Source organism: Aquarana catesbeiana, linkage group LG01, assembly GCF_042186555.1.
Source record: "Aquarana catesbeiana isolate 2022-GZ linkage group LG01, ASM4218655v1, whole genome shotgun sequence".
In the NCBI taxonomy this organism is placed as follows: domain Eukaryota; kingdom Metazoa; phylum Chordata; class Amphibia; order Anura; family Ranidae; genus Aquarana; species Aquarana catesbeiana.
In genome coordinates, this window is record NC_133324.1 from 141,493,657 (window position 1) to 141,520,432 (window position 26,776).

The 26,776-nt window shown below is 43.8% G+C and overlaps 1 protein-coding gene across 1 annotated transcript in view; it reads left to right on the forward strand.

The window, feature by feature from the left end:
* MRPS27 (mitochondrial ribosomal protein S27) overlaps positions 1 to 26,776 on the forward strand; it is a 176,004-nt gene that overhangs the window by 17,883 nt on the left and 131,345 nt on the right. Inside the window, exon 2 of the mRNA XM_073624391.1 lies at positions 6,126 to 6,203. Within this exon, the coding sequence (XP_073480492.1) occupies positions 6,126 to 6,203 (78 nt within the window). The remainder of the gene's footprint in view (positions 1 to 6,125; positions 6,204 to 26,776) is intronic.

A 26,776-nucleotide genomic window follows, 5' to 3' on the forward strand; every position in this document is an offset into this window, starting at 1 on the left:
CCAATGAAGAGGGAGCGGGGGTGGGGCAGAGCCCCATTCTCTGTGACACACAGAGTGGGGCTCGGGAGCGAACACACACTCATGCCTCCATAGCAAAAGGGCTTGAAGAGGAGGAGGAGGAGCCAGTAGCACTGGTGGGGGACACAAGAAGAGGAGGATCGGGGCTGTTCTCTACAAAACAGTTACCAAGCAAGTAAGTATAACATGTTTATTTTATTTTTTTTAATTAACCTTTAATAATACTTTATATGCTCAATGCTGCAATCTGCTCAGGTCTCACTCCATCTTACTCTTCGTACAATGGGGTTAATGCCCCTGTATTGTATGTAATGATGCTGTAGCTCCGCCCACAGAGTGGAGATTTAGGCAAGGAGGAGAGTGCTGTAGTAGTCAGCTGGAGTGGGGTGTAAAGGCAAGTAAAACTACCTTTACACTTACCCCTAGACTTAACGAGTATTTAACCCTTGCAGTGTGAGGGGCCCACTACAAGGGCGGATTTTTTTCAATTTTCCTTGAGTTGGGCTTTTGAAATGTGTTGCTATGGCTGCTACAAATTCAAAAAGAATTATTATAAAACAAATAAATACTCACTCACTCAATGTCAAATCGTGAAAACAAAGTAGATGATCTAAATGAAATAAATAGCCTGCAGCTGCTGTCCACCAAGTGCTAAATCACCTCAAATGACAATCAAAATAATACAGTAAAACCTTGGTTTGAGAGTTATGCCGGCCATACACGGTTCGAATTTCGAAAATCGTATCAAAGAATTTTCGTACAAATTTCGCACCATTAGTGGGCTGCAGCAATTGCCAATTTTCGTGCGGCAATCAAATTTGAGGAATCGGACATGTTGGAAATTCTTAGAAAAACAAACGATTTTATAATCAATGATGGGAGAATCGTGCGAGAAATGTAATAAAAGAAAATTTATGGAGAAAAAAGAAGAATCCCAGCCACTAAAATTCTTTTTTGTAGCAACATGAGGTGAAATTGAAGGCTTGGTCGGCCGAATTTCAAACATCAATGGTGGCACCATCGGATCACAAAAAAAACAAACTTTCTGATTTTGAAAACAAAATTTGTTCGAGATTCGACCGTGTATGGCCTGCTTAACTTGGTTTAAGAGCGTTTTGCAAGACAAGCAAAATTTTTAAATAAATTTTGACTTGATATACAAGCGATGTCTTGATATTCAAGTAGGGTCATATCACATCTGAGTATAAAAGAGAAAAGAGGCGCCTCTAAGTGTAGCAATATGGTTACATTTATTGAAGGTACAACATTTAGCAACTGACATGGTTGATGATTAAAACAGGCACATCGAAGTATACAGGCATCCGGGGTAAAGCTGTCCACATAGACTGCCCTCCACACCGCCATCGACATTCTCCCTTCCACGTTACGCTCCACAAGCGGTTCAAGACACGCTTTCAGATTGCTCTACTGCAGGGTAGTCTTCCCGGTCACGATTGCAGTGGTGAGAGCCAGCAGTGTGAGGGATGGTCTATGTGGACAGCTTTACCCCGGATACCATGTGCCTCTTTTAACCATCAACCAGGTGAGTTGCTAAATGTTGTACCTTTACTAGATGTAACCATATTGCTACACTTATGCTGCGTACAGACGAGCGGACTGTCTGGCAGAAAAAGTCAGACGGAAGCTTTTCATCGTATATACCGACCGTGTGTAGGCCTCATCTGACTTTTTTTTTTTTTTGAAAAATCTGACAGACCTAGAAATAGAACATGTTCTAAATCTTTCCGACGGGAAAACCGCTCATCTGTATGCTGGTCCGATGGACCAAAAAATGACGCATGCTCTGAAGCAAGTACGAGACGGAAGCTACTGGCTATTGAACTTCCTTTTTCTAGTCCTGTTGTACGTGTTGTACGTCACCTCATTCTGGACGGTCGGGTTGACCGTGTGTAGGCAAGACCGCTTGAATGGAATTCCGTCTGAGTTACGTTGGAGAAACCTTCGGAGTTTATTACGACGGTTAAACCGGTCGTGTGTACGCGGCATAAGAGGCGCCTCTCTTCTCTTTTATACTCTGTAGCTCCTGCTGGATTTTTCTTCTAATCCCCTTGTGGAGGTTTCCATTTGTGGATGGACATTTTATGGTTACACAACCTGATCACATTGCTATATTCTTTTTATATGGACTATAAACTGAAGGACTTATAAATAAATGGTTGTGGAATGAATCATCTGAGTTTCCATTATTTCTTATGGGGAAATTCGCTTTGATATACAAGTGCATGTTTCCGGAACTAATTCTGCTCGCAACCCAAGGTTTTACTGTACAGTGCTTACAGTATACAATAATACATAAATCATTCTTCCCAACACCACAAACAAGCGTGTTTGACCCCCAGACTGCAAAGCTGAGGGTCCATTTTTTCTGGTGAGTAGGGATCGGAGAGGGGAGTGTGGCACATGGCATGTTTACATGAAGCACTTCAGCACCTTTTTAAACTTTTTTTTGAGCACTTTATAAGAGACGCTTGATAAGATCATTTTTGCAATGGAATTTCTTGTCACAAGAATGATTTATGTAGTATTGTATACTGTAAGCGCTGTATTATTTTGATTGTCAGAACGAATTATTGCTTTACCCAAGTTTAATTAACTTTACCCATAACAACTTGATATAAAATAATGTTCTTTAGCAAGGAACATACATTCCACGTTAATAATTATGCTTCCAAAATGATTGTGCTGTAACTTGCCTCCAGCATTGCTCCTGTTTCTTCTTGCTGAAGCCCCAGCAGTAAATCATAAAGCGGAGCTAAAATCATCAATTTATCAATTTAAAAAAAAACAGTTACATTCCTGGAATGCTGGAAATGCAAACTGTCACATTTGCTTGCGTCCTCAACCAAATTGTCAAACCATCAAATGTCTGCTGTCATAACTGATCACATGTGCAGAACCATGGCAGTTGCAGTTCAAACAGAAGCAGCTTCCTTGGCTGTAAAGGATAGAAGGGTTTAAAGCCTGGGTGAAAAAAATAAAAATCAGCAGTTACAAATACTGCAGCTGCTGACCTTTTAATATAAGGACACTTACCTGTCCAGGGAACTCGCGATGTCGGCACCCCAAGCCAACCTGTCCATCTGCTCCGGGTGCATGTGTCGGAATCCTTAAAAGGGAAGCAGGGAGTGAAGCATTGCGGCTTCACAGCCTGTTTCCTAATGCGCATGCACAAGTCATGCGGCACTTTGTGAATGGTCCTGTCATCTTCTGGGACACACAGGTCGCAAAAGGCAATGGGGGGGGAAGGAGGAGGGCAAAAAAAAAATGCAGAAATGACGTAGCTTGCCGTGGCAACATGGGACAAGGAAACACTAAAAAGGTATGAAAAAAAAAAACGGGGGGGGGGGGGGAATGTGGAGTGTGCTTTTGTTGTAGATCGGCCACTACAAACTCAGTAGTGCCTAAAAATGGAGAGCAAGTGTGCAGAGCAGGGTGAGACAGTGTATTACTGGATATTAAAAAGTATAGATACTTATTTGTAACTTTACATAGCTATACCTGCAAATGGTGCCAGCCTAAAGTGATTGTAAAGTCTTGTTTTTCTTTGGATAAAAAATGACAAACCTGTTATACTTACCGGCCTTGTGCAGTGGTTTTGCACAGAGCAGCCCAGATCCTCCTCTTCTTGGGTCGCTCTTCTATGCTCCTGGCCCCTCCCTCCTGTTAAGTGCCCCCACAGCAAGCAGCTTGCCATGGGGGCACCTGAGCCAAGTCACAGCGCCCTGTGTCCATTCAGACACACTGCTGCGGCCTGACCCTGACCCCTTTCTCTTCTCATTGGCTGACTGACTTTGACAGCAGCGGGAGCCAATGGCGCTGCGCTGCTGTCTAAGCCAATGAGGAGCGGAGTCCATGGCAGAGGAGACATTCCTACATCATCGCTGGATCTAGAGGGACCTCAGGTCAGTATTAGAGGGGCTGAGGGGGGCTTTATGACAATAAAAAAACTTCTGACCTTACAATTACTTTAATTCTCTGCCTATAGTTTCACTTTAAGTGGAATAAAACTAGTGAAAAAAAGGAGACTTTCTTCCATTTTTCCAGAAGCGCATTTTGAGGTCAGGCACTGATGTGGATGAGAAGGCCTGGCTCGCAGTCTCCGCTCGAATTCATCCCAAAGGTGTTCTATCGGGTTGATGTGCAGGCCAGTCAAATTCTTTCTCCTCAAACTCGCTCATCCATCTCTTTATGGACCTTGCTTTGTGCACTGGTCCAAATCACTTAGAGCCCTTTCACACTGGGGCGGGGGCGGCGTTGGCGGTAAAACGCCGCTATTATTAGAGGCGTTTCACCGTCGGTATGCGGCCGCTAGCGGGGCGGTTTTACCCCCCGCTAGCGGCCGAGAAAGGGCTAAATACCACCGCAAAGCGCCTCTGCAGAGGCGCTTTGCCGGCGGTATAGCCGCGCCGTCCCATTGATTTCAATGGGCAGGAGCGGTATACACACCACTCCTTCACCGCTCCAAAGATGCTGCTAGCAGGACTTTTTTTACCGTCCTGCCAGCGGATTGCTCCAGTGTCAAAGCCCTCGGGGCTTTGACACTGGAATTAAGGCAGCGGTACTTTCGGGTTGGTTTGCAGGCGCTATTATTAGCGCAATAGCGCCTGCAAACCGCCCCAGTGTGAAAGGGCTCTTAGTGGAGGGGGGGTTATGATGTGGGGTTGTTTTTCAGGTGTTGGGCTTGGCCCCTTAATTCCAGTGAACTCTTAAGGTGTCAGCATACCAAGACAATTTCATGCTCCCAACTTTGTGGGTACAGTTTGGGGATGGCCCCTTCCTGTTCCAACCTGACTGCGCACCAATGCACAGGGCAAGATCCATAAAAACATGGATGAGTGAGTTTGGCGTGTAGGAACTTGAATGGCCTGCACAGAGTCCTGACCTCAACCCGATAGAACACCTTTGGGATGAATTAGGCTCGATTCACATCTATGCATGTTGCTTTTGAGCGTTTCTGCAGTGTTTTTTGTGGTGCCTGCTGCGTTTTTGAGCAGCGTTTTTGCTGCGTTTTTGCCGTATTTTGCATTTTGCATTTTATTTTATTTTTTTAGTTTTTTTTTTTAGACTGTATACAGTCTAAAGAAAAAAAAAACGCCAAAAACGCAAAACGCCGCAAAAACGCTGCAAAAACGCTGTACTTGCGTTTTTGATGCTGGTCCATTGAATTCTATTACATGCAAAACGCTGCATTTTGCATGAAAAAAAGTCCCTGACCCTTTCCAAAAACGCAGAGGTACAAAAAGGCATTGATGTGAACATGTTCCATAGGAACCCATGTTAAAAAATTCCCATGCATTTCTGCAAAATGCAAAATGCATCAAAAAACACGCTAGTGTGAATGAAGCCTTAGAACAGAGACTGCGAGCCAGGCCTTCTCGTCCACATCAGTGCCTGACTTTACAAATGCTCTTCTGGAAGAATGGTCAAACATTTCTATAGACATACTCCTAAACCTTGTGGACAGCCTTCCCAGAAGAGTTGAAGCTGTTATAACTGCAAAGTGTGGACCAACTCAATATTGAACCCTATGGACTAAGACTGGGATGCCATTAAAGTTCATGTGCTTGTAAAGGCAGGCGTCCCAATACTTTTGGTAATCTAGTGTATGTTCGTAGTCTTTTGTGTGGGTGAGGGAGCCTGGCTTGTATCTTGCATCAGGGCCCCATAGTGTGAAGCCTGTATTGGGGATCAGGATTGCAAAGTGCTTTACTGCCTCCAGTCAGATTCAGACCCATTGAGAAGCTTTCTTGGATGTGGCTGTAGTAGGTTATATAGATCCCATATTAGCACAGCTGCAGTGTTTGCTGGATAATATCAGCTCACAGATTGCTTTCATCTCAATGTGCTCGTTGATACATCATGAAGCCATGCATCTAAACACATGGATTCTCCTCTTGACTTGTAATAATTAAGCACATGAATGTTTAATAAAATAGTTATCTTGGCATTCAATATATATATATATATATATATATATATATATATATATATATATATATATATATATATGTGGTTCATGTGGTCATTGTATGCTTGAAACGAATAATTTCACACTAATTAAAAGTGAATTATTTTTTTTTTTACAGGGAAAAGATTTATTCTTTCTTCGGCATATACCAGTGACAGTGCATGGGAGAAATGGGACAAAGAGCCCCATGACTTAGGTGAGTTCTCATATCCTTGTACTGCAGTGTTTACTCCCCCAATGAATGAAGAATAAAACCTGCTCTTCATGGCGGGGCTATCCATCCAGTTTTGGAGGTTTTCAGTAAGGTTCATTTACACCAAATATATTTGAAAGCGCGTTTAAACCCAATATGAACTCTTATGCAAAGAAAATTAATGTATTTTAATGAGCGTATTTTTCATGATTGTGGTGCTTTCATGTGCATTTACAAAGAAATAAAGCATGCTGCATTTTTTTCACATGTAAACATACCTGAAAACACATAAATGGAACTCCTTAATAATCAAACAAATGATAAATAATGCCTACAAAACACAGCTTAAGTGCACTAAAAATGCGAGGTAATTGCCTCACTGCAAAAATGTATCACAAATGCCATGCAAAGCCTGTATTTTGTGTACACACCAAAGCAGGATTCTTCCTGACTGCTGTGGGTCACTCTGTGCATACTGTATATGCCTCTGATCTTCAATTCTTATATGCAGCTTGACCACCAGGTGGCAGTGTTCATTTAAAATTCATGTTTTCTTGTACAAATTACACCTGATGGTAGTGTCCTCAAAATTATAAACCATTTACCATTGTTTTTTTACTGTAGTTGCTTATATTATATGTCTATGTTCTGTTTATTAGCAATGATAAAAGGATTGTTAGTCCATCATTTTTTTGGGCATAGATGGACAGCAAGATATGTGCTCATCAATAAGAAAATCTTTTCAGCGTCATACCCACCTCAATAGTTTAACTATGACAGTGATGCATGCATGGTATTTTGAAACTTAGAAAAGGATAAAATTGAAGCTGCATGCAAAGTCCTTCTACGATGATATTGGGTACCAGCCCCGATTGCGAGTTTGAAAACTGGCCTTCAACGACCGGTGGTTTAGAGGGTGTGGCCAACGGGGCGATGTAGTACACATTTGGTGGGCTTGTCCTCGTCTATAGGGTTTTGGTCCTGGGTGTTTGGACTTCTGCATTCCCTACTTCACATACCCATATGCAGAGATGCTAAAATCGCCTTGTTGCACTGCCCGATTCAGGGCTTGTTCTCATACCAACAACTTGTTTGTTCATTGCGGCCAAAAGGGTTATAGCCAGAGCATGGAAGAGGCCCTCTGTTCTGTTTGCAATGGTAAAGAGCACCCTAACCAATCTTATGATCAATGAGAAAATGTCAAGCATTTTAAATGATTCTCACTCTAAATTCCTTAAAGTATGGTCACCTTGGTGGTCCTATGCTCTTCAAACCTTGCACTTGAGCAGTCTGGGCTTCTCCTGAGAGCAGACCTGCCACCTCACTCCCCCCCCTTTTTTTTTTTTTTCTTTCTTCCCTTCTTTCCTGATTCTTATTTCCTTTTATCTCTTTCCTTTTTTCTTTCCTTCTTTTTACAACCAGGGATCATGCCTAGGGCTGCCCTTAGTCTTCCTTGCCTTAAGGTGACCCTGGATCCCTGGATTTAGGGCTACCTTCAGTGGACAAGCAGCCATTGCCACTTCATCGCAAATTTTCTGTATCCCTCTACCGAATGTTCGCCCCAACCTGTACCAGGGGTATCCAAGAGACCAGTACATGCAACTCCCTCAGCTGATACTCTGTGCACTTGCATTTAGGGCCCTAGTTAGTTGGCCCTCAAACTCAGCAAGTGAAATGGACCCTTGGGTTGTCCCATTCGGGCAGTGGCCCGCTGTCCTTACCCTGGATGCGGGCGGTGAGAGGGTGGCAGGCTAGGGGAAAGCTACTCTGGTGTCCTCTCCTGGAGCAGCTTCTACGGTGTCTCCTTCCGGCGCAAGGCGTCCAAAAGGATTGCCTGAAGTTTTGGCCAATCGGGAAACAGGTTTCATACCTGCTTCCCGATTGGCCGGGAGGAGGATCAGTGTTGCAACAGCAAATTTTTATTCGCTATTGCAACACACTTGGGTGGGCTCCAGACGTAATGCTCTGCGTCACAAGCCCACCCTATTTTGAAGCCTATTAGAGCCTATGGCTCTAATCAGGTTCTCAAAAAAAAAAAACCTGGCCACTCTAATTCATATGCCCGGTGACCCGAAAGGGGCCGGACACATGAATAGGGGGCGACTGTGGATGGATTCATGCTATGCTGAGATATGATGAGCCTGCTTATACGAATGGAGGTGCATGAATCTATCCACTGCATATAGGGGGTGGCGAGGATAGGGGGGGCGGTGCCCGGGCGCCCCTAATGGACGGACCGCTCCTGCCCAGTGGATAACTAATACCAATAATAGTTACTTGATTGTTTTACTCACTGCACTATACCCCTGTACGTGTGAACCTTTGCCAAAATGTTATTCTTTTTACAATAAAAATTATTGTACTAGAAAAGGACAAAATTGGGCCAGTTTGCATTAAGATTTTGCAATTTGCCTGTATGATAATGGCTTCTTATGACAACACAAGGTGCTTGTTATTAAAAGCAGATATCACTCGGATGTATGCTATTTGGCCAAAAACACACATCCCTCCAGATGATTGAGTTCAGATGTTTGCAAGGAATTTTACTGTTGGTATTACAGTGTACAATACAGAGACATTTTAGACCAGGGGTGTTCAACCTGTGGCCCTTTGCAGCATTCTGATGTGGCCCTTGATCTTAAACCAGGGAAGCCCATTTCTATTATATCCTGCAGGTTAGCTGCACTGAGCCATAGACCTCTATTATATCCTGCAGGTTTGGTTTGCTTTGTGAAAGCGCACCAAAACTTCTGAATGCAGGTGTTTTGGTGCATGTTCAGAAAGTGTACCACACCCACAGGATATAATAAAAGTCTATGGCAAAGTGCAGCTAACCCGCAGGAAACCGCAGGGGCACTGTGCTGTATCGGTGGTGCAGGTAAACCCTAGTGCATCAGTGTGAAAACAGCTTTATAGGGGGTTTAGGAGACTTCGCCCTCAGTGTGAACGAGTTCCAACCTACATTTCGGTGCAAGTTCGGGGATGACTTGAAAGACATCTGTGCAGAAATACTTAACCGTTTGCCGCCCTGCCGCCGCAGTTATACTGCGGCAACATGGCTTGGCTGCGTGAATCGCCATCATGTTACGTTGGTAACATATTCGGCCACTAGGGGGCGCGTGCAAGCTGCCGGAGGTGCGTGTCCTCTGCTTGCCCACGGAGCCGATGCGAGTGCCTGGCGGTCTTAATCACCGCCGGGCTCACGTGATCGCTCGGGGCACACTGAGAAGTGGGATCTGTGTGTTTAGACACACTTTCCGGTTCTCTGAAGGGAGAACAGGCAGATCGTCTGTTCACAAAGAGTATGAACAGCGATCTGTCATCTCCCCTGCACAGTCTCCTCCCCCCTTCAGTTAGAACACACAATAGGGAACACATTAACCCCTTGATCGCCCCCTAGTGGTTAACCCCTTCACTGCCAGTGACATTTTTACAGTAATCAATGCATTTTTACTGCACTGATCGCTGTAAAAATGGCAATGGTCCCAAAAATGTGTCAAAATTGTCCGACGTGTCCGCCATAATGTCACAGTCCCGATAAAAATCGCAGATCGCCACCATTACTAGTTAAAAAAAAATTAATAATTAAAATGCCACAAAACTATCCCCTATTTTGTAGACGCTATAACTTTTGCACAAACCAATCAATATAAGCTTATTGAGATTTTAGTTAAAAAAAAAAAATATGTAGAAGAATACATATCGGCCTATACTGAGGAAAGAAATTGTTTTTTTTATATATTTTTGGGGGAAATTTATTATAGTAAAAAATATTGCGTTTTTTTTCAAAATTGTCCCTCTTTTTTAGTTCATAGCACAAAAAATAAAAACCGCAGAGGTGATCAAATACCACCAAAAGAAAGCTCTATTTGTGGAGGGAAAAAAGGACGTCAATTTTGTTTGGGTGCAACGTCGCACGACCGCGCAATTGTCAGTTAAAGCGACGCAGTGCCGAATCGCAAAAAGTGCTCTGGTCAGGAAGGGGGTAAAATCTTCCGGGGCTGAAGCGGTTAAAAGTATAACATTTATTCAAGATAATGACTGACACAGATAAAGATAAAGAAAATATAACAAGAATAATTAACTAAAGATGCTGTTTCGCCATGGAGTCCCCCTGCACATGCAGCATGGCCAGATGATCATATCAGACGCTTGCATAGTTGCAAGCTCTGGTATGAGTTTAAATATTCCATGTGATAACTGTAGTATTTAAACTTGTGTAAGGAATAGACAACCTCCAAGCCCAACTTCCTTTCCAATATGAACCCTCAAGGACTTGGTCAGTAAACAATGACCTTCCTTTGGTATAAGGTAAAGCTATGCCTATATCCTTATATGGCCTCCTTAACCAGGATATTAGATGCTTTATTAGTGTCAGGGCTGAGCTCAGCCCTTCCTTCTCAGAGCAGGCCACTCAGCTGTCGGTTAATAGCTAGCTCCAATCTTTTCCACAGTGACTCACCTGATGATGATATCCTGTTTGTCAGTCCTGCTGGTTACTTAAGCTGTTCAGTTTAGTCCCTCTCTGCCTTTGCCTTGGTCAACACATCCAGAGACTCTCTCCTGTGTACCTGTTGAAGACTTGCTTGGCTGACGTCCCTTCTGGTTCCTGATCCTGCTTGCTGTTCCACTACGCTGACTCTCCGGTTTCCTGATTTCCTGGCCTGTCCTGAAGTACGCTGATCTCTGGCTCCCTGACATCCTGGCTTGTTTGACTATCCGTTACGGTTACCGAACTCTGGCTATGATTTGACTACGTTGCTCTGTTTACCTTTTACTATTATTAAACAAGTGTGAATTTTAACTTCACTTCTGTCTTGATCTGGTTCATGGTTTCTGACAGTAGGCGAAGTCCCTGAATTCAGAAGATGTAGTCAATCCACTTGTTGGTAATATTTTTTCCAGGTGGGTTGAGCAGGATCACCGTATGGATCAGTTTGCATACAGATGCTCCTTAATCGCACGACTCACCTGGACTCTCCCACTGTGGCTGCTCCGGTACAACCTGTGTTGCAGGCAGTCCCTGCTGCTGCTCCAGTCTCTGTGCAGGCACCCGCCTTGAGTTTTTGCTCTATAAGAGGTATGTGTGGTTCTGCTCCGCTTCCCCAGCGATTTGGGGGCGATCCAGTTCAATGCAGAGGGTTTCTCAATCAGGTTGAGATATACTTCGAGATGGTGCCCCAGGCATTTCCCACGGACAGAAGTAAAGTAGGTTTCATTATATCTGTGCTTTCTGAGAGAGCCTTGGCCTGGGCAAACCCTCTATGGGAAACGCAAAAACCTGTTGTCCTGAGTTACCCAGAGTTTGTGGCTTCCTTTAAAAGGGTATTTGACATTCCCGCACGCTCTGCTTCTGCTGCCAAGTGCCTCATGTCCATCAAACAGAGTACGAGAACTGTTGCCAATTATGCCATTGAATTCTGTACTTTGGTTGCGTGGAACAATGAGGCCCTTGTGGCTGCTTTTTCTCATGGTCTCTCAAATACTATCAAAGATGTGATAGCAGCCCGAGCTATACCCACTGAGCTGGAGAAGTTGATCACGTTTGCCGTCCTCATTGACTCCAGACTCAGAGAAAGACTCTCTTTTAAGCAGCACTTGCGGAAGCCTCCTGTACATTTGTCTCTAAGCTTTGCAGTCCAACCCTTGCCTCCCTCACCTCCCATTCCTCCTGGTACCGAGTCGGTCAGTGAAGATGAACCCATGCACTTGGGCTTCACACGTCTCACTGCGGATGACAGAACCTTTAGGAGGAGGGAGAGATTGTGCCATTTATTGTGGCCAGGCAGGTCAATTTTTGAAGTCTTGTCCTACCCGTCCAGGGAACGCCCGAACTTTGAGGTCCTGTAGGGGACAGACCTTAGGTGGCGTTGTTTTTTCGTCCCCGGTTATCTAGAAGGATAAGCCCCTGGTTCCGGTTACCCTTTCTTGGTCTGAGTCGTCCGTCAAGATACAGGCTCTAATCAACTCTGGGGCTGCAGGCCTGTTCATTGATGCTGCCTTTGTATCTAAGCACTCCATTCCGCTGCAACTTTGTGTCACTCCACTTGCCATTGAGGCTCTTGACGAGAGTTCAGTTGTTCACGGCCGTAGGAGCTCTTCACCATGAGATAATCCAATTCCAAGTTATTTCCTCACATAAGTTTCCGCTGGTTATTGGTTATCCTTGGTTACAGAAGCACAACCCCTCTTTTGATTGGCTTCGTGCTGAGGTTCTCTCCTGGTCGCCACAATGCAGCAAGACATGTTTCCAGAATGTGGCTAAGGTCCTATGCACCTCTTCACTCTCCTCCCTGCCGGAGGAGTATCGCAACTTTAGCAATGTCTTTGACAAAGGTCAAGCTGGTAGTTTGCCTCCACACCGGTCATATAATTTCGCAATTGACCTTCAACCTGGTGCCATGCCTCCTCGTGGCCTGGTTTACCCTTTGTCGGTCTCTGAGGATAAGGCCATGGAGGAGTATGTTGCAGACGCACTTTCTCGAGGATTCATCCGCTAGCCCTTGTCTCCTGCTGGTGCTGGTTTCTTCTTTGTGAAGAAGAAGGGTGGTGAACTGAGACCTTGTATTGATTATAGGGGTCTCAATCGTTTCATGATTAAGAATGCTTATCCAATTCCGTTGATTACGGAGTTATTTGACCGCCTCAAGGTAGCAACGGTTTTCACGAAGTTGGGTTTCAGAGAAGCATACAATCTCGTGAGGATCAAGGAGGGCGACTAATGGAAAACTGCATTTTAATACCATAACATGCCATTATGAGTACCTTCTAATGCCATTTGGCCTTTGCAACGCTTCGGCAGTTTTCCAGGAATTTATCAACGATGTCCTCTGAGATTTGTTGCAGCTATGTGTGGTGGTTTATCTCAACGATATCCTAATTTTTTCCAAGTCCCAAGAGAGCCCCCACACACATGTCTGTCATGGGCTTCAGAAGCTAGAGAACATTCTCTATTGTAAATTGGAGAAGTGCGAGTTCCATCGTGAACAGGTCAAATTCCTGGGTTATGTAATTTCCACTGCCGGTTTTTCGATGGACCCAGAGAAATGTTCAGCAGTCCTACACTGGCCCCGACCCATGGATATACATTCTCTGCAGCGTTTTCTTGGCTTTGCCAATTATTATCGGAAGTTTATTCGTAACTCCTTGTCTCTGGTCAAGCCCCTGACTGATATGACCAGAAAGGACGGTAACCCACAGAGTTGGTCTCCGGTGTCCATTAAGGCCTTTGAGAGTCTCAAGGCTGCCTTTATTTCTGCTCCTGTGTTGGCACATCCTGATCCTACGTTACCCTTTATCCTCGAGGTTGAGGCTTCTGAGACTGGTGTTGGCGCCTTTCTGTCTCAATGTCCTACCTCTGAGAGCGCTATGCATCCTTGTGGCTACTTTTCCAAGAAATTGTCATTTGCAGAATGCAATTACGAGATTGGGGACAGAGAGTTGTTAGCGATCATTTTAGCCCTTAAAGAATGGAGGCATCTCCTCAAAGGTACCACTGTGCTGGTTCTAGGGCTGGGAGATTTTCTTAAAAAAATAATCTTCGATTCTTTTAAAAAAAACTCGATTCACGATTCGAATCGAGTTTTTTTTTCTTTTTTTGGAAACTGCGCCGGACCCGAGGCGCTGCGGGCATGAGCTTTTAGGTGAGGCCGCGGCTTCGGCCTAGTCCGCGGCGTCCGGCCTAGCAGACTAGGCCGAAGCCGCGGCCTCACCTAAAAACTCCTTGCCCGCAGCTCTTCAGGCCCGGCGCGGTGTCCGCGCCGGTCCTGAATTTCGGATTAACCCAGTGGCTTACGCTTTAGACCTTCCTTCTAATATGCATATCTCAAATGTATTCCATGTCTCTTTATTAAAACCTTTGGTCTGCAACCGCTTTACCACCTCGATGCCACGTCCTTACCCAGTACAGGTTGAGACCCATGAGGAGTATAAAGTACAGTCCATTGTTGACTCCCGTGGGTTCCGTGGGCACATACAGTACCTGATGCATTGGAAAAGGTACAGTCCGGAGGAACGCTGTTGGGTCTCATCCTTGGACGTACATGCCCCTGTCCTCCTCCGTGCTTTCCATGGACGTTTTCCCCCCTCAAACCTGGTGGTCCTCCGAGGGGAATGGTTAGTTGAGGAGGGGGTACTGTCAGGGCTGGGATCAGCCCTTCCTTCTCAGAGGAGGCCGCTCAGCTGTCCGTTAATTGCCAGCTCCAATCTTTTCCACAGTGACTTACCTGATGATGATATCCTGTTCGTCAGTCCAGCTGGTTACTTAAGCTGTTTAGTTCAGTCCCTCTCTGCCTTCGCCTTGGTCAACACATCCAGAGACTCTTTTCTTTGTACCTGTTGAAGACTTGCTTGGCTGACGTCCCTTCTGGTTCCTGATCCTCCTTGCTGTTCCACTATGCTGACTGTCCGGTTTGCTGATTTCCTGGCCTGTCCTGATCTCTGGCTCCCTGACGTCCTGGCTTGTCTGACTATGTGTTCCGGTTACCGAACTCTGTCTATGATTTGACTACAATGCTCTGTTTACCTTTTGCTATTATTATTATTATTATTATTATTATTATACAAGTGTGATTTTAACTGCACTTCTGTCTCGGTCTGATTCATGGCTTCTGACAATTAGAAAATTGTGATGCAAAACTTAATAAGGAATATGAAATATGCAATATCCCGATCAGCTGTTTAGCATTGTCCTGCTGATGTATACAATGCCTTCCCTGGAATAAAAAACAGCAAAGAAAAAAACAAACACAAGAGGGCGCCTCCATCTAGGTGTAGCAATTTAATTAAAAAGGCATAAAAAAAAAACCAAAATGCACTCACTAGATAAAAGTAAATCAAGGCTTGTCAAAAACCCATATAGACCTCCATAGGATCACTATGAGGCTGCAGAGCTCAGCAGGCACGTGGCTGGTTGAAGCAGAGTTCTTGAAGGAAGTGCAGCTGTCAGGCTTCAGCCTGGAACATAAGCATCAGCAGATTCCAGAAGTGGCAAGATGGCTGTGGCGCCAAAACAGCACCTCTCTCGGCTGGGTGAATACAGGAAGTGGAGGGGATGTGGCTACATGTTTCAGGGCAGAAAGGAGGGCCCCTTTATCAAACCATAGGAAACTTTCAACCAGCCACGTGCCTGCTGAGCTCTGCAGCCTCACGATGATCCTATAAGGTCTATATGGGTCTATGACAAGCCTTGATCTACTTTTATCTAGTAAGTGCATTTTAATAGTTTTTTTTTTATGCCTTTTTAATTAAATTGCTACACCTAGATGGAGGCGCCCTCTTGTGTTTGTTTTTTTTTATATGTGCATTAGGATCTCAAGACCTAATTTGAAAGGAGCTGCATCCATTTTACCTGGTGTTCCCTACCACTCTCCTGGCCATTTTATGTGCCGCATTCGATGACGGTTGGGATCCAGTCAGCGCAATAGCTTATTCTTTTTTTCTTCCCTGAAATAGACATTGTCTGGATGGGGGCATATGCAACTCTAAAAACTGGATGTATCTTTCAGCATTGATGGTGCCTTTCCAGATGTGCATGCTGACCATTCCAGATGTACTAATTCGCCCCCATACCATCAGAGATGCAGGCTTTTGAACTGAAGGCTTCCAACAGGCTGGAAGGTCCTCTCCTCTTTAGTTCGGAGGATGCAGGGCCCATGGTTGCCAAAAAGAGTATCAAATTTCGATCTGTCTGACAGAACAAAGAACAGTTTTCCACTTTGCAACAGACCATTTTAAATGAACTTAGGTCCAGAGAAGACCGCAGCATTTCTGGAACATGTTCGAATATGGCTTCTTTGCATTATAGAGAGTTAACTTGCATTTTGTGATGGCACAGCGAACTGTGTTTAGACAATACAAAAAAAAATTCAGAAATATTCCTGAGCCTATGCAATGATGTCTATCACAGAATCATAGTGGGGATTTCCACTCTCCGCCCGAAACCTTCCTCCTTGCTGTGCGACTGGTCTTCCACAGCCTCTACTCTAAGGCAACCAGGCCAATGGTCATAACTCTGTGGTTACGTAAAATGCAGGACCAATGGTCCAGAGAATAGTGAGGGCCCACCACCCAGAGCGTCATTGATAAGAGCTCCGGCTGCCAGGAAGTGGGGAATAAAGATGTGATTAAGGAGCACCATAAGCCTGGATACATTCCCTGAAACTGGCTGACCACTTGTCTTCAGAGGCGTTTCCATTCACATGCATATGATCTCTTGGTGGGATTATTTGATTTGGTAAGCGGACAATTTTTTACATATAGAGCACAGTGGTGACACACTTTTCATTGTAGATTTTTTCAGTTGCACCACAAACAGTTTGTTGTATTTGCATGTGGGAAAAGTTGGAGTATCATCTTTTCACAAAACACATTGAATTGTGGAGCACTGGACTATTTATGAACTTTTTGCACCATTTATTTGTCATTTTTGTGAATAGATAGTGGCTACTTATCCAGTACTTATCCAACAATTCTTTTTGATGTAATTCACTTGATACACCATTCTAGGCAACAAGAGTTTCACTTATCCGGTGACACTTTGCCATTATAACATTCACTATTGTTTGATTTTGCTTGTTGCCCATTGTTTGTTGCATCTGTTACCTAATTATTTTTAGGGTAATACCCCAGTCAAAAACAGCGCATCTTATTTATTTTACAATATCACAGAATCGTGCCTATTTTAATGCAGTGCCGCCTGAGGGCTTGAAGATCATGGGCATCCAATATTGCGTTTTGGCTTTGTCCCCTGCACACAGAGATTTCTCCAGATTCTCTATATTCAAATAATGCTACAATCACCTTCAGATTCTTGGAATTTGTTGGTGCTGTTATGTACTGTAGATGATGATATATTTAAACTCTTTGCAACTTTACGTTGAGGAACATTATTCTATAATGGTTACTCAATTTTTTAATGTGGCTTTTCACAGATTGATGAACCTCTACACATCTCATCACATACTTTTGAGACACTCTGACTCTCTGAGATGCTCTTTTTATACCCAATCATGTTGCTGACCTGATTAGTTGCAAAAAATTCTTCCATCTCTTCCTTGTTGGTACCACTTACTTTGGCAGCTTTTTGTTGCCCTGTCTCAGTATGGCTTTGTAGTAGAAGAGTCCAGGTGCTTAACTGACCTTTCTGCTGTCCAGGTCTTTCGCCAGTTGAAAACATTTGGTGCATCTTGGATGAAAAACACAACAAAGAAGATCCAGGACTGTGGAGCAGTTAGAATCCTATATCAGGCAAGAATGGGACAATATTCATCTCCCAAAACTCCAACTGGTCTCCTCATTTCCCAGATGATTACAAAGTGTTAAATATGGCCCTGTTCCAACTTTTTTGAGACGTGTTGCTGCCATCAATTTCAAACTTGCCTCTTCTTAAAATTGTACATTTTCAATTTAATGCAGAAGTACTGCCAAAGCTTGTTTGGCTGTACTTCTCCTGTGGATCACAGGAGTGCAGTTCATTTTGCACTCCTGTGATCTGTTTTCAGCAGAAAGGGCCGAAGTCCGCTCTCTGCTGACGTCACAGAAGTTGGTCAAGGTGCCACGTCATCCCGACAATAGAAGTCTGGATTCGGCAGGTGCCTGGACTGACATCTGGCTCAGGCTCTCAGCGAGCTGCTGAGAGCCTGAGCCGGCCGCTACGCCCCTCCACAGCTCAGTGCTCCAGTGAGCGAGGAGGGAGCAGAGCGGAGAGCTGTGACTGACAGTCTGCAGTTCTCTGCTCCGGGAGCTGTGAGGACTGAGCAATCGGCGATGTTCGATTGCTCGGTTCCCAGTACAGAGGCACCAGGGGACAGATGCAGCACCGGCTGATGCCGCATTCACCTAGGTAAGTATAAATCTAAAACAAGCTTAATTCCCATACTTCTCTTTTAAACATTTTGATATGTATCATTGCATTCTATTTTTATGTAGATTTTACACAGCGTCATAACCTTTTTTGGATTTGGGTATGTAGAAGTAGACTGTGACTTAAAAGAGAAGTATAGGATTTTTTTTTTTTTATCCCATAATCGTACTTACCTAGGTGAATGCAGCATCGGTCCAATGCTGCATCTGTCCCCGCCGCCTCTTCACTGAGAACCGAGCCACCAAACGTCATCAATGGCTTGGTTCTCTCACCTCCCTGAGCAGAGAGCTGCTGACTTTTAATCAGCAGCTCTCCTGCTCTGCTCCTGCACGCTCACAGGAGCGTTGAGCTGTGGAGAGGGCGGCTCGCCAAGAGGCTGATGTGCCTATCAATCCAGGCACCTGGCAGATCCAGACTTCCAGAGTCGGGATGACGTGGTGCCTGGACTGATCTTGGTGACATCAGCAGAGAGTGGACTTCAGACCTCTCTATGCTGAAAATGGGACACAGGAGTGCAAAATGAAATGCACTCCTGTGACCCACAGGAGAAGCCCAGTCGAATGAGCTCAGGCTGGACTTCCCTTTTTAACTGGTAGAGAACGCGTCTGTCTTTTAGCACCCAGTCAATATGTGGTAGGAAGCCCTTTCTAGAGCTCTGTTCTCATTGGTGGATCCTGCCGTTCATCTAATTCTATCTGTGATCTCACTTTGTCATACCATGTCTGACTGGTAAAAATTTGTTAAAAACACAAATGAATTCCGCTCTGTACTCAATAAGCCAATAAATGTATTTTGTGTTATAACTAGAGTAAGTACATGAATGTGAGTTGGTATAAGCCTGATACAGTCCCTTATACTGCAGCTCTCAGACTGGGACAAGGAGGGACATGACTGGGAGCCAATGCAAATATCCTGACAACAAGAGTAAATGGCAGAAGGATAACTTCATTAGTCTCCTGCTGCACTTTCAGTGTTCAGTTACAAAATGGGGAGTGAGAGAGGATACCACTGAATACGTTCTATAGAATATAGCTGTAATAGAGAAAGTAGTGTCATTCACCTGGCTGTGCTTTGTTGCAGAGCTGTGTAGATCTTCTCCGGACCGAATGGCCAGAAATACAGATATCTTTGCAGGCAAAACATTTAGCTTCTGCCTAAAGTTGTATCATAAATCGTAATTAAACGCCTCTATTTTTTCCTTTTTTTTTTTTTTTTATACATTTTATATATATATATATATATATATATATATATATATATATATATATATATATATATATAATATAAATGGACCCTCTGGACCCTCCAAAGCCTTATGCCATAATGTGTTAGTATGCACTGCATGTTAGCACATAATGGCAGAATTATCTGTCAGATGATGCCCATCAGCGCTGTGCTGTCATGGGCACTTCCATTTTCTCCTGGTCTTTCTTCTGGGATCTGTCCGTTTTGGTTGGGCTGTGATAATGTCACGTCCATGCTTACACACATCATCATGGAACACGGGGGGTGCCGTAAATGAACGCTGAGTTGCGCATGTGTAGTTCAGTGTACATTACCGCTGATAGAGAAGCATAGAGAAGCATTAATGACAGAAGAGGCCCCTACCTGTCAGCTTTCTTTTTTTTTTTAGTTTAATTCTGCTTTCAAGAAGAACTAAACCAATGGATGTAACAATTTCCCAGAATATCAACATTCAAGGCATGCCATAGATGATAACTCTCACAGTTGCATGTGCTCTAAACAGAACTATCAGGCAGTCAAATGGCTGGTGTCATAAGTGATCACATGTGAATCACCTTGGCAAATGCAGATCAAAAAAGAGGCTTGGATGGCAAATTCCTTGGCTGAAAAGGATAAGAGAGTTTAATTCCACTCTGAGGGCCGGCTCACACTGGAAATCGCACAGAAACACGCTGTGCGTTCCTGTGTGATTCACACGCAGCTCTCTGGACATTTTAAATGGGCTGAAATCACACCGCACAAAAAGTAGTGTATACACTTCTTTTGGAAAGTCACTGCAACCTGATCGCAGCATGGTACTTCTGTACCATGCGATCCATTGTGGGCAAGTTTTGCAATTCTTGTGTTTGGGATGCACTAAAATATAATTCTTGATATTTTCTTTTTCTTTTTTTGCACGACCTTTCATTCCTATGTAATATAATATAGTGCAGCTGCAGTTCAATGTTTTGGATTTTTCTACCTGGCCCCTGCAGTTGTCCTGTGACAGGGTATGTTTAAACTGCAAGAAACTACAAGCATGAACAAGAATAATTTTTAAATGATATCCTGATTACAGTGATCACAGTGGTCCCAGACTAACAGGATTGCTTTTTAAACAAATTATGGCTTCATTAGCTTTTATTTGAGAGAAAGGACAGATGGGCTTTATTGGTGTGAGTTATGGAAGAGAGTTGCACTTCCTGGCCTCTTCCATCTGTCACATTCCTATGTATGTTCTCTCCAGGAGATGCACCAGACTGGTCTGTGTATGGTGTCTGTCTTGCTAGCCTGTGGTTTGTATCAGGTGTGTGTGAGATTCATATGAAAACAAAAAAAAAAGATTTAGAATCCACAGCAGGCTTCTAAACCTCAGAATATGCTGGAGATTAGATGAAAAAGGCCACCCCAAGAGGATACCCATGCAGGTTTGGCAGAGCATAGTAACATAGTACTATGGACATAGTAACTTTGTTAAAATAAATGTAAACCCAATCACTGAAATCTCATGTAAGCTCTGTCATGTTCATGCAATTTCACAAGTAATTTTCAGTATATTGAAATCTGCGTTTTCTATTAAAATAATTTCTGGTGCTGACCCTGAATTTGGAGTCCTTAGTAACAATCACCCAAGACCAGGCTGCCACACAGAAAAGTCTTATCTGGCTAAGTCCCCATACACTCTAATAGGGCGTACACACGGTCGGACTTTGTTCGGACATTCCGACAACAAAATCCTAGGATTTTTTCCGACGGATGTTGGCTCAAACTTGTCTTGCATACACACGGTCACACAAAGTTGTCGGAAAATCCGATCGTTCTAAACGCAGTGACGTAAAACACGTACGTCGGGACTATAAACGGGGCAGTGGCCAATAGCTTTCATCTCTTTATTTATTCTGAGCATGCGTGGCACTTTGTCCGTCGGATTTGTGTACACACGATCAGAATTTCCAACAACGGATTTTGTTGTCGGAAAATTTTATCTCCTGCTCTCCAAGTTTGTGTGTCGGAAAATCCGATGGAGCCCACACACGGTCGGAATTTCCGACAACACGCTCCGATCGGACATTTTCCATCGGAAAATCCGACCGTGTGTACAGGGCATTAGAGATTTTCTAAAGATCTTTATCTTCAGATTTACCAAAACCATATAATATGATGTCAAACCTTAAAGCCTCATACACATGGTTCGATTGTCGTACGACCGAGCGTCTGATTTTTGTCAAAAGCGCGTGTGCAGGATTTTGTCTAGCATACTAACTATCCGCAAATTGTCGTTTGACAAACACGAACGTAGTGACGTACTCTGAGAGTATAAAGAGGAAGTTCATTTCTCGAGCACCACCCTTTGGGCCCCTTCTGCTAATTTCATGTTAGTAGAAGTTTGGTGAGCATTGATTCGCGATTTTCAGATCGTTCCTGATCTTCAAATGACAGTTTGGGAGTAGGCAGTTACATTAGAAACAACACAATGGAAAATTACCAAGGGACACCAACATAGTTGTATCTTTGATCTTAACAACTCAGGGATAATGGTGTTGGGGTAACTTCCCCAAAAAATCAAACAACAACCATAATATTAATATTATTTATATCACTACAAAACAAATGCCTTTTAAATTACGTTTGGCATAATTACATCAGTATCACCAGCAAAGCAGCTTCATTATTATCCGATTTAACCACTTGCTGACCAGTCGCCGCAGTTTTACTGCGGCAGAATGGCGTGGCTGGGCAAAACAACGTCATGTTATGTCACTTCACCTTTCGGCCAATAGGGGCGTGCGCCCGCAGCATGTGCCCGATACCGATGCGAGTGCACAGCAGACGTGATGACCGCTGGGCTCCCGCAATCGCTCATGACAGAGCGAGAAGCGGGATCTGTGTGTTTAAATGCACAGATCCCGGTTCTTTCAGGGTTGAGGAGACTGATCGTGTGTTCATACTATGTATGTCTCCTCCTAGTCAGTCCCACTCCCCCCACAGTTAGAACACACACTAGGGAAAACAATTATCCCCTTGATCGCCCCCTAGTGTTAACCCCTTCCCTGCCAGTGACATTTACACAATAATCAGTGAATTTTTATAGCACTGATTGCTGTATAATGATTATGGTTTCAATAATGTGTCAAAAGTTTCCGATGTGTCCGCCATAATGTCGCAGTCCCGATAAAAATCGCAGATCGCCGCCATTACTAGTAAAAAAAAAAATAAATAAAAATGCCATAAATCTATCCCCTATTTTGTAGACGCTATAACTTTTGCGCCAACCAATCAATATACACTTATTGCAATTTTTTTTTTTTTTTTTTACCAATAATATGTAGAAGAATACATATTGTCCTAAACTGAGGAAAAATATTGTTTTTTTGATAAAAAATGTGGGATATTTATTATAGAAAAAAGTAAAAGATATTGTGTTTTTTTTCAAAATTGTCGCTCTTCTTTTGTCTATAGCGCAAAAAATAACTGCAGATGTGATCAAATACCACCAAAAGAAAGCTCTATTTGTGGGAAAAAAGGACATTAATTTTGTTTGGGTACAGCATCGCACGACCGCGCAATTGTCAGTTAAAGTGACGCAGTGCCAAATCGCAGAAAAAATGGCCTGGTCATTAAGGAGCCAAATCTTCCGGGACTTAAGTGGTTAAAGAAGATGAGAATGTGCTCTGCATTTCGACATTTCATCAATTGCGTCACAAATGTTTTTTCTAGATTAAAAATGGTCGTTTACAAGACCAAACTCTTCCAGGTCGTTATTTGATTCCGATCATGCGTGTTTGTACTTTCGATGTTGAGCCGTCATTTGTCAAAAATTTACTAGTCTGCTCATCCAGCTTTTGTCTGACGAAAAAGTGGAATCTGCTGTCGAAAGCATCGTAATAACGATCCGAAAATCATCAAACAGCTCGATGTACGAATTTTCCCATCTGATGTTCATATCGTGTGTATGGGCCTTTAGGAGTTTCAATTTATATGCAGTCGGGCAGGCCCTTGCACTACATGGTTTTGGTAAGTCTGAAGATGAAAATCTGTAGAAAATCTAATGGTGTGTATGGGGTCTACCACACATAATACCACAAAGCTTTGGTGCCTACACCTAGGAAATACTTTTATTTTTTTTAAAGATGTGTCACAGGTACAATGAAAAGACAACTTCTCAGTACAATCAATCTGTGTCAAGCTTATAAGGCACAACCAAAACTGCATACTGTATTGCGAAACATCGAAGCAAGCATTAAATGCGACAGGAAATACAAAACAATTGTACCTACATGTGTAGAACCATTCAAGCAGGTTGTGCTGAAGGCAAGCTTGTTTGAGGGGGAATGACCCCAATCACATCATAGAAGAAAGTCTAAAACAAGGTAGATAACACGTGCCTGTACACACTTTTTTATTTATTTTCAAAGAAATAGAAAGGAAGCATGTGAACAAAGAGGGAGAGGCAAGAGAGAAAAAATGGGGGGGGGGGGGGGGGATGTTAGAGGAAAGCTAGGGAGGGTTGGAAGGGGGATGGAGGGGTCACCTCCAAGGAGCAGTGACCAACAGCATCAGTCAAGCAGTGGGGACCACCAACAATGAATCTTAATTAGGTATATTGGAGGAATTTTTCAGAGAAGCGGAGGAGGTCCCAGTTAAACCATCTGGACTTATGTTCCTCTGACTTACCCTGTAAATCAGAGGTCAGATCTTCCATTTATTCTATGTCCTTCACTCTGGCGAGCCACTGGGCCATCGTTGGAGCGGAATGTTGCTTCCATAGAGGTGGCATGCAAGCCCGTGCAGCATTAAGGAGATGTTTGAGAAGAGATTTGCGGTAACGTTTCCTTGACAATGGGATAAGGTTAAGTAGGACTGCAGCTGGATTATCTTGTAAAGAAATGTCTGTTTTTTTGTATGAGCTTAAGCACTGGTTGCCAGAAAGTTGCAAGTGTAGTACACTCCCAAAAAATATGTAGGAGGGTACCTGAATGGAGGCCACAACACCAACAGCGATCAGTCTGATGAGGGAATATCTTTGCCAGAACTGATGGGGTTCTATACCAACGCGTCAGAATTTTGTACGTGGTCTCCTGATATTTACTGCATAGGGAGGATTTCTGCGCAAAAAAAAGTATGCATTCTCTTTGGTGTTCAGTTAAAGGTAACATGCAAGTGTCCTATTTTGCTAACAACGGGGGGTCTTCAGTGGCATGGAGATCCGGCAGAGATTTATAAGAGGTTGATGAGGAACTCCGGATCGGGCCCTTGCCCAAGCAAAGTTCCTCGAAAGAGTGGAGCTTAAGAGAAGAAAGGGCAGGTTTAGGTAACAATCCAAGAAAGTGCGACAATTCTCCAGTGATCCAAGTGAAATGAAATGAAACTTTTTTGGCACCCACATAAACAATATTCTGACACGTATTTTAAAAACATTCAAATTTTATTATAAATAGTCATTTAAAAAAAAAATGTGACAGTGCGACAGTCCTCCAGTGATCCAATTTTTAAGAGGAGCCCGTCCAGACAGCAAAGTCTCTAGATATCCAACCGGAAGTTCTTAAGAGCTGAAAGGCCCTCAGAAGTCCCTGTGAAAAAAAGTTGGATCGGTGGGACTGGGTATAAACCCTGGATGACCATCAATTGGAGTCATTGGGGATGGGAAACTGCTCAGTAAAGATAGTCGGAAAAACCTGTCCAGTTCCGCTAAAGTGGGGCCAATCAACGATAAGTAGGTAAATGGGTAAAGTGGATTTTCCCTGCCCATGGTAGACCAGGAAGTGGAGCCTGGGACGCCTCCTGTTCCAGCTTTTCAGGTTAATGTGTCAGCACCAGTCCACAACCCTGGTCATTTGCACCGCAGTATAATACAGGGCCGGGTCGGGAAAACCCACACCGCCCTTTAGCTTAGGTTGTAATGCCGCGTACACACGACCGGACTTTCCGGCAGAAAAGGTCCGACGGAATCATTCCGTCGGACGTTCCGATCGTGTGTGGGCTTCATCGGACCTTTTCTTTCGAAAATTCTGATGGACCTAGAAATAGAACATGTTTCAAATCTTTCCGACGGACTCAATTCCTATCGTGAAAACCGTTCGTCTGTATGCTAGTCTGACGGACCAAAAGCGACGCAAGGGCAGCTATTGGCTACTGGCTATTGAACTTCCTTTTTCTAGTCCTGTCGTACGTCATCACGTTCTAAACGATTGGACTTTGGTGTGATCGTGTGTAGGAAAGTCCGTTTCTGTGGAACTTCATCGGAACTCCAACGGAAAGACCGTCAGAGTCTACTCTGACGGAAAGTCCGCTCGTGTGTACGCGGCTCTGCTAGGGCATGGATTTTTACCTCGCCAAATTAATTTGATAAATACCAAACATACCACGTGAAAAAAGGTTTGAGGTATTTTTACCGGCAGTGCCTGCAATAAGTACAGGAGTCTGGGCATCGCGTTCATCTTAAAGCGGAAGTAAACCCATCCGTAAAACAGTTTCATTTCCAGCATGTGCCGGAAATGTAACACTCCCATTGATTGTGCTCTCAACCAAACTGTCAAACCATCCAGTGGCTGGTGTCATAACTGATTACGTGTGCAGCATCATGGCAGTTGTAGATTAAAAAGAGGCAAAGATGGCAGCTTCCTTGGTGGAAAATGATAGGGGGGTTTACTTTAAGTCCATTACAGTGGCCAAACCAGGAAAGGGCCAGAGAGTCCCACTTTTTAAGGTCATCGGTTAGCGTTGACAGGAAAGGCTGGTAGTTGAGTTATTTAGGTTCGCAGGAATTTTCGTTCCAAGATATTGAATCGAGCGGGCAGCCCATTTGAACAGGAAAAAAAGGGCATAAGCTTGCTCTGGTAATGTCTTATAAGGAGATATTTAATGCTTCTAAATTTTTGTAAGTTGACTTTGAACTTAGGCTACAATAGCGTTTTAACTCCTGTAACAAGGAGGGTAAGGAGGTAAGAGGCTCAGTAATATAAAATAAGAGGTCGTCTGCGTAAGCCGCCACCTTGTGTTGGTATTTGCCGGCTTCAATGCCTCGAATGGATGGATTACCTCCTGATATGTTGTAGAAAGGGCTCCAGAGAGAGAACAAAGAGTAGGGGAGACAGGGGACAACCCTGTCTAGTGTCGTTTGAGATGGAAAAAGGGCTGGAATCGTAGCCATTTACCTGTATCGTAGCAGTGGGATTCTTATAAATGGCTGAGATCCAAGACAGGATGGAGTCTGGCATTCCCACAAATTTGAGTGTCTCTTGGAGAAAGACCCAGCCCACCCTGTTGAAGCCCTTCTCGGCATCTGTGGACAGGAACAAAAGGGGAATACTAGAGCGTTTTGCTGTTTCTATGATGTTCAGTTTTCGAATAGTGTTGTCCCTAGCCCCTCTAGTCTGAATAAAGCCGACTTGATCTATTGCAGTTAAGAGATGTAGCAAGACATTCATCCTAGAAGCCAGGATTTTGGTGAATAGTTTCACATCACAATTCAGAAGCAGAGATAGGTCTA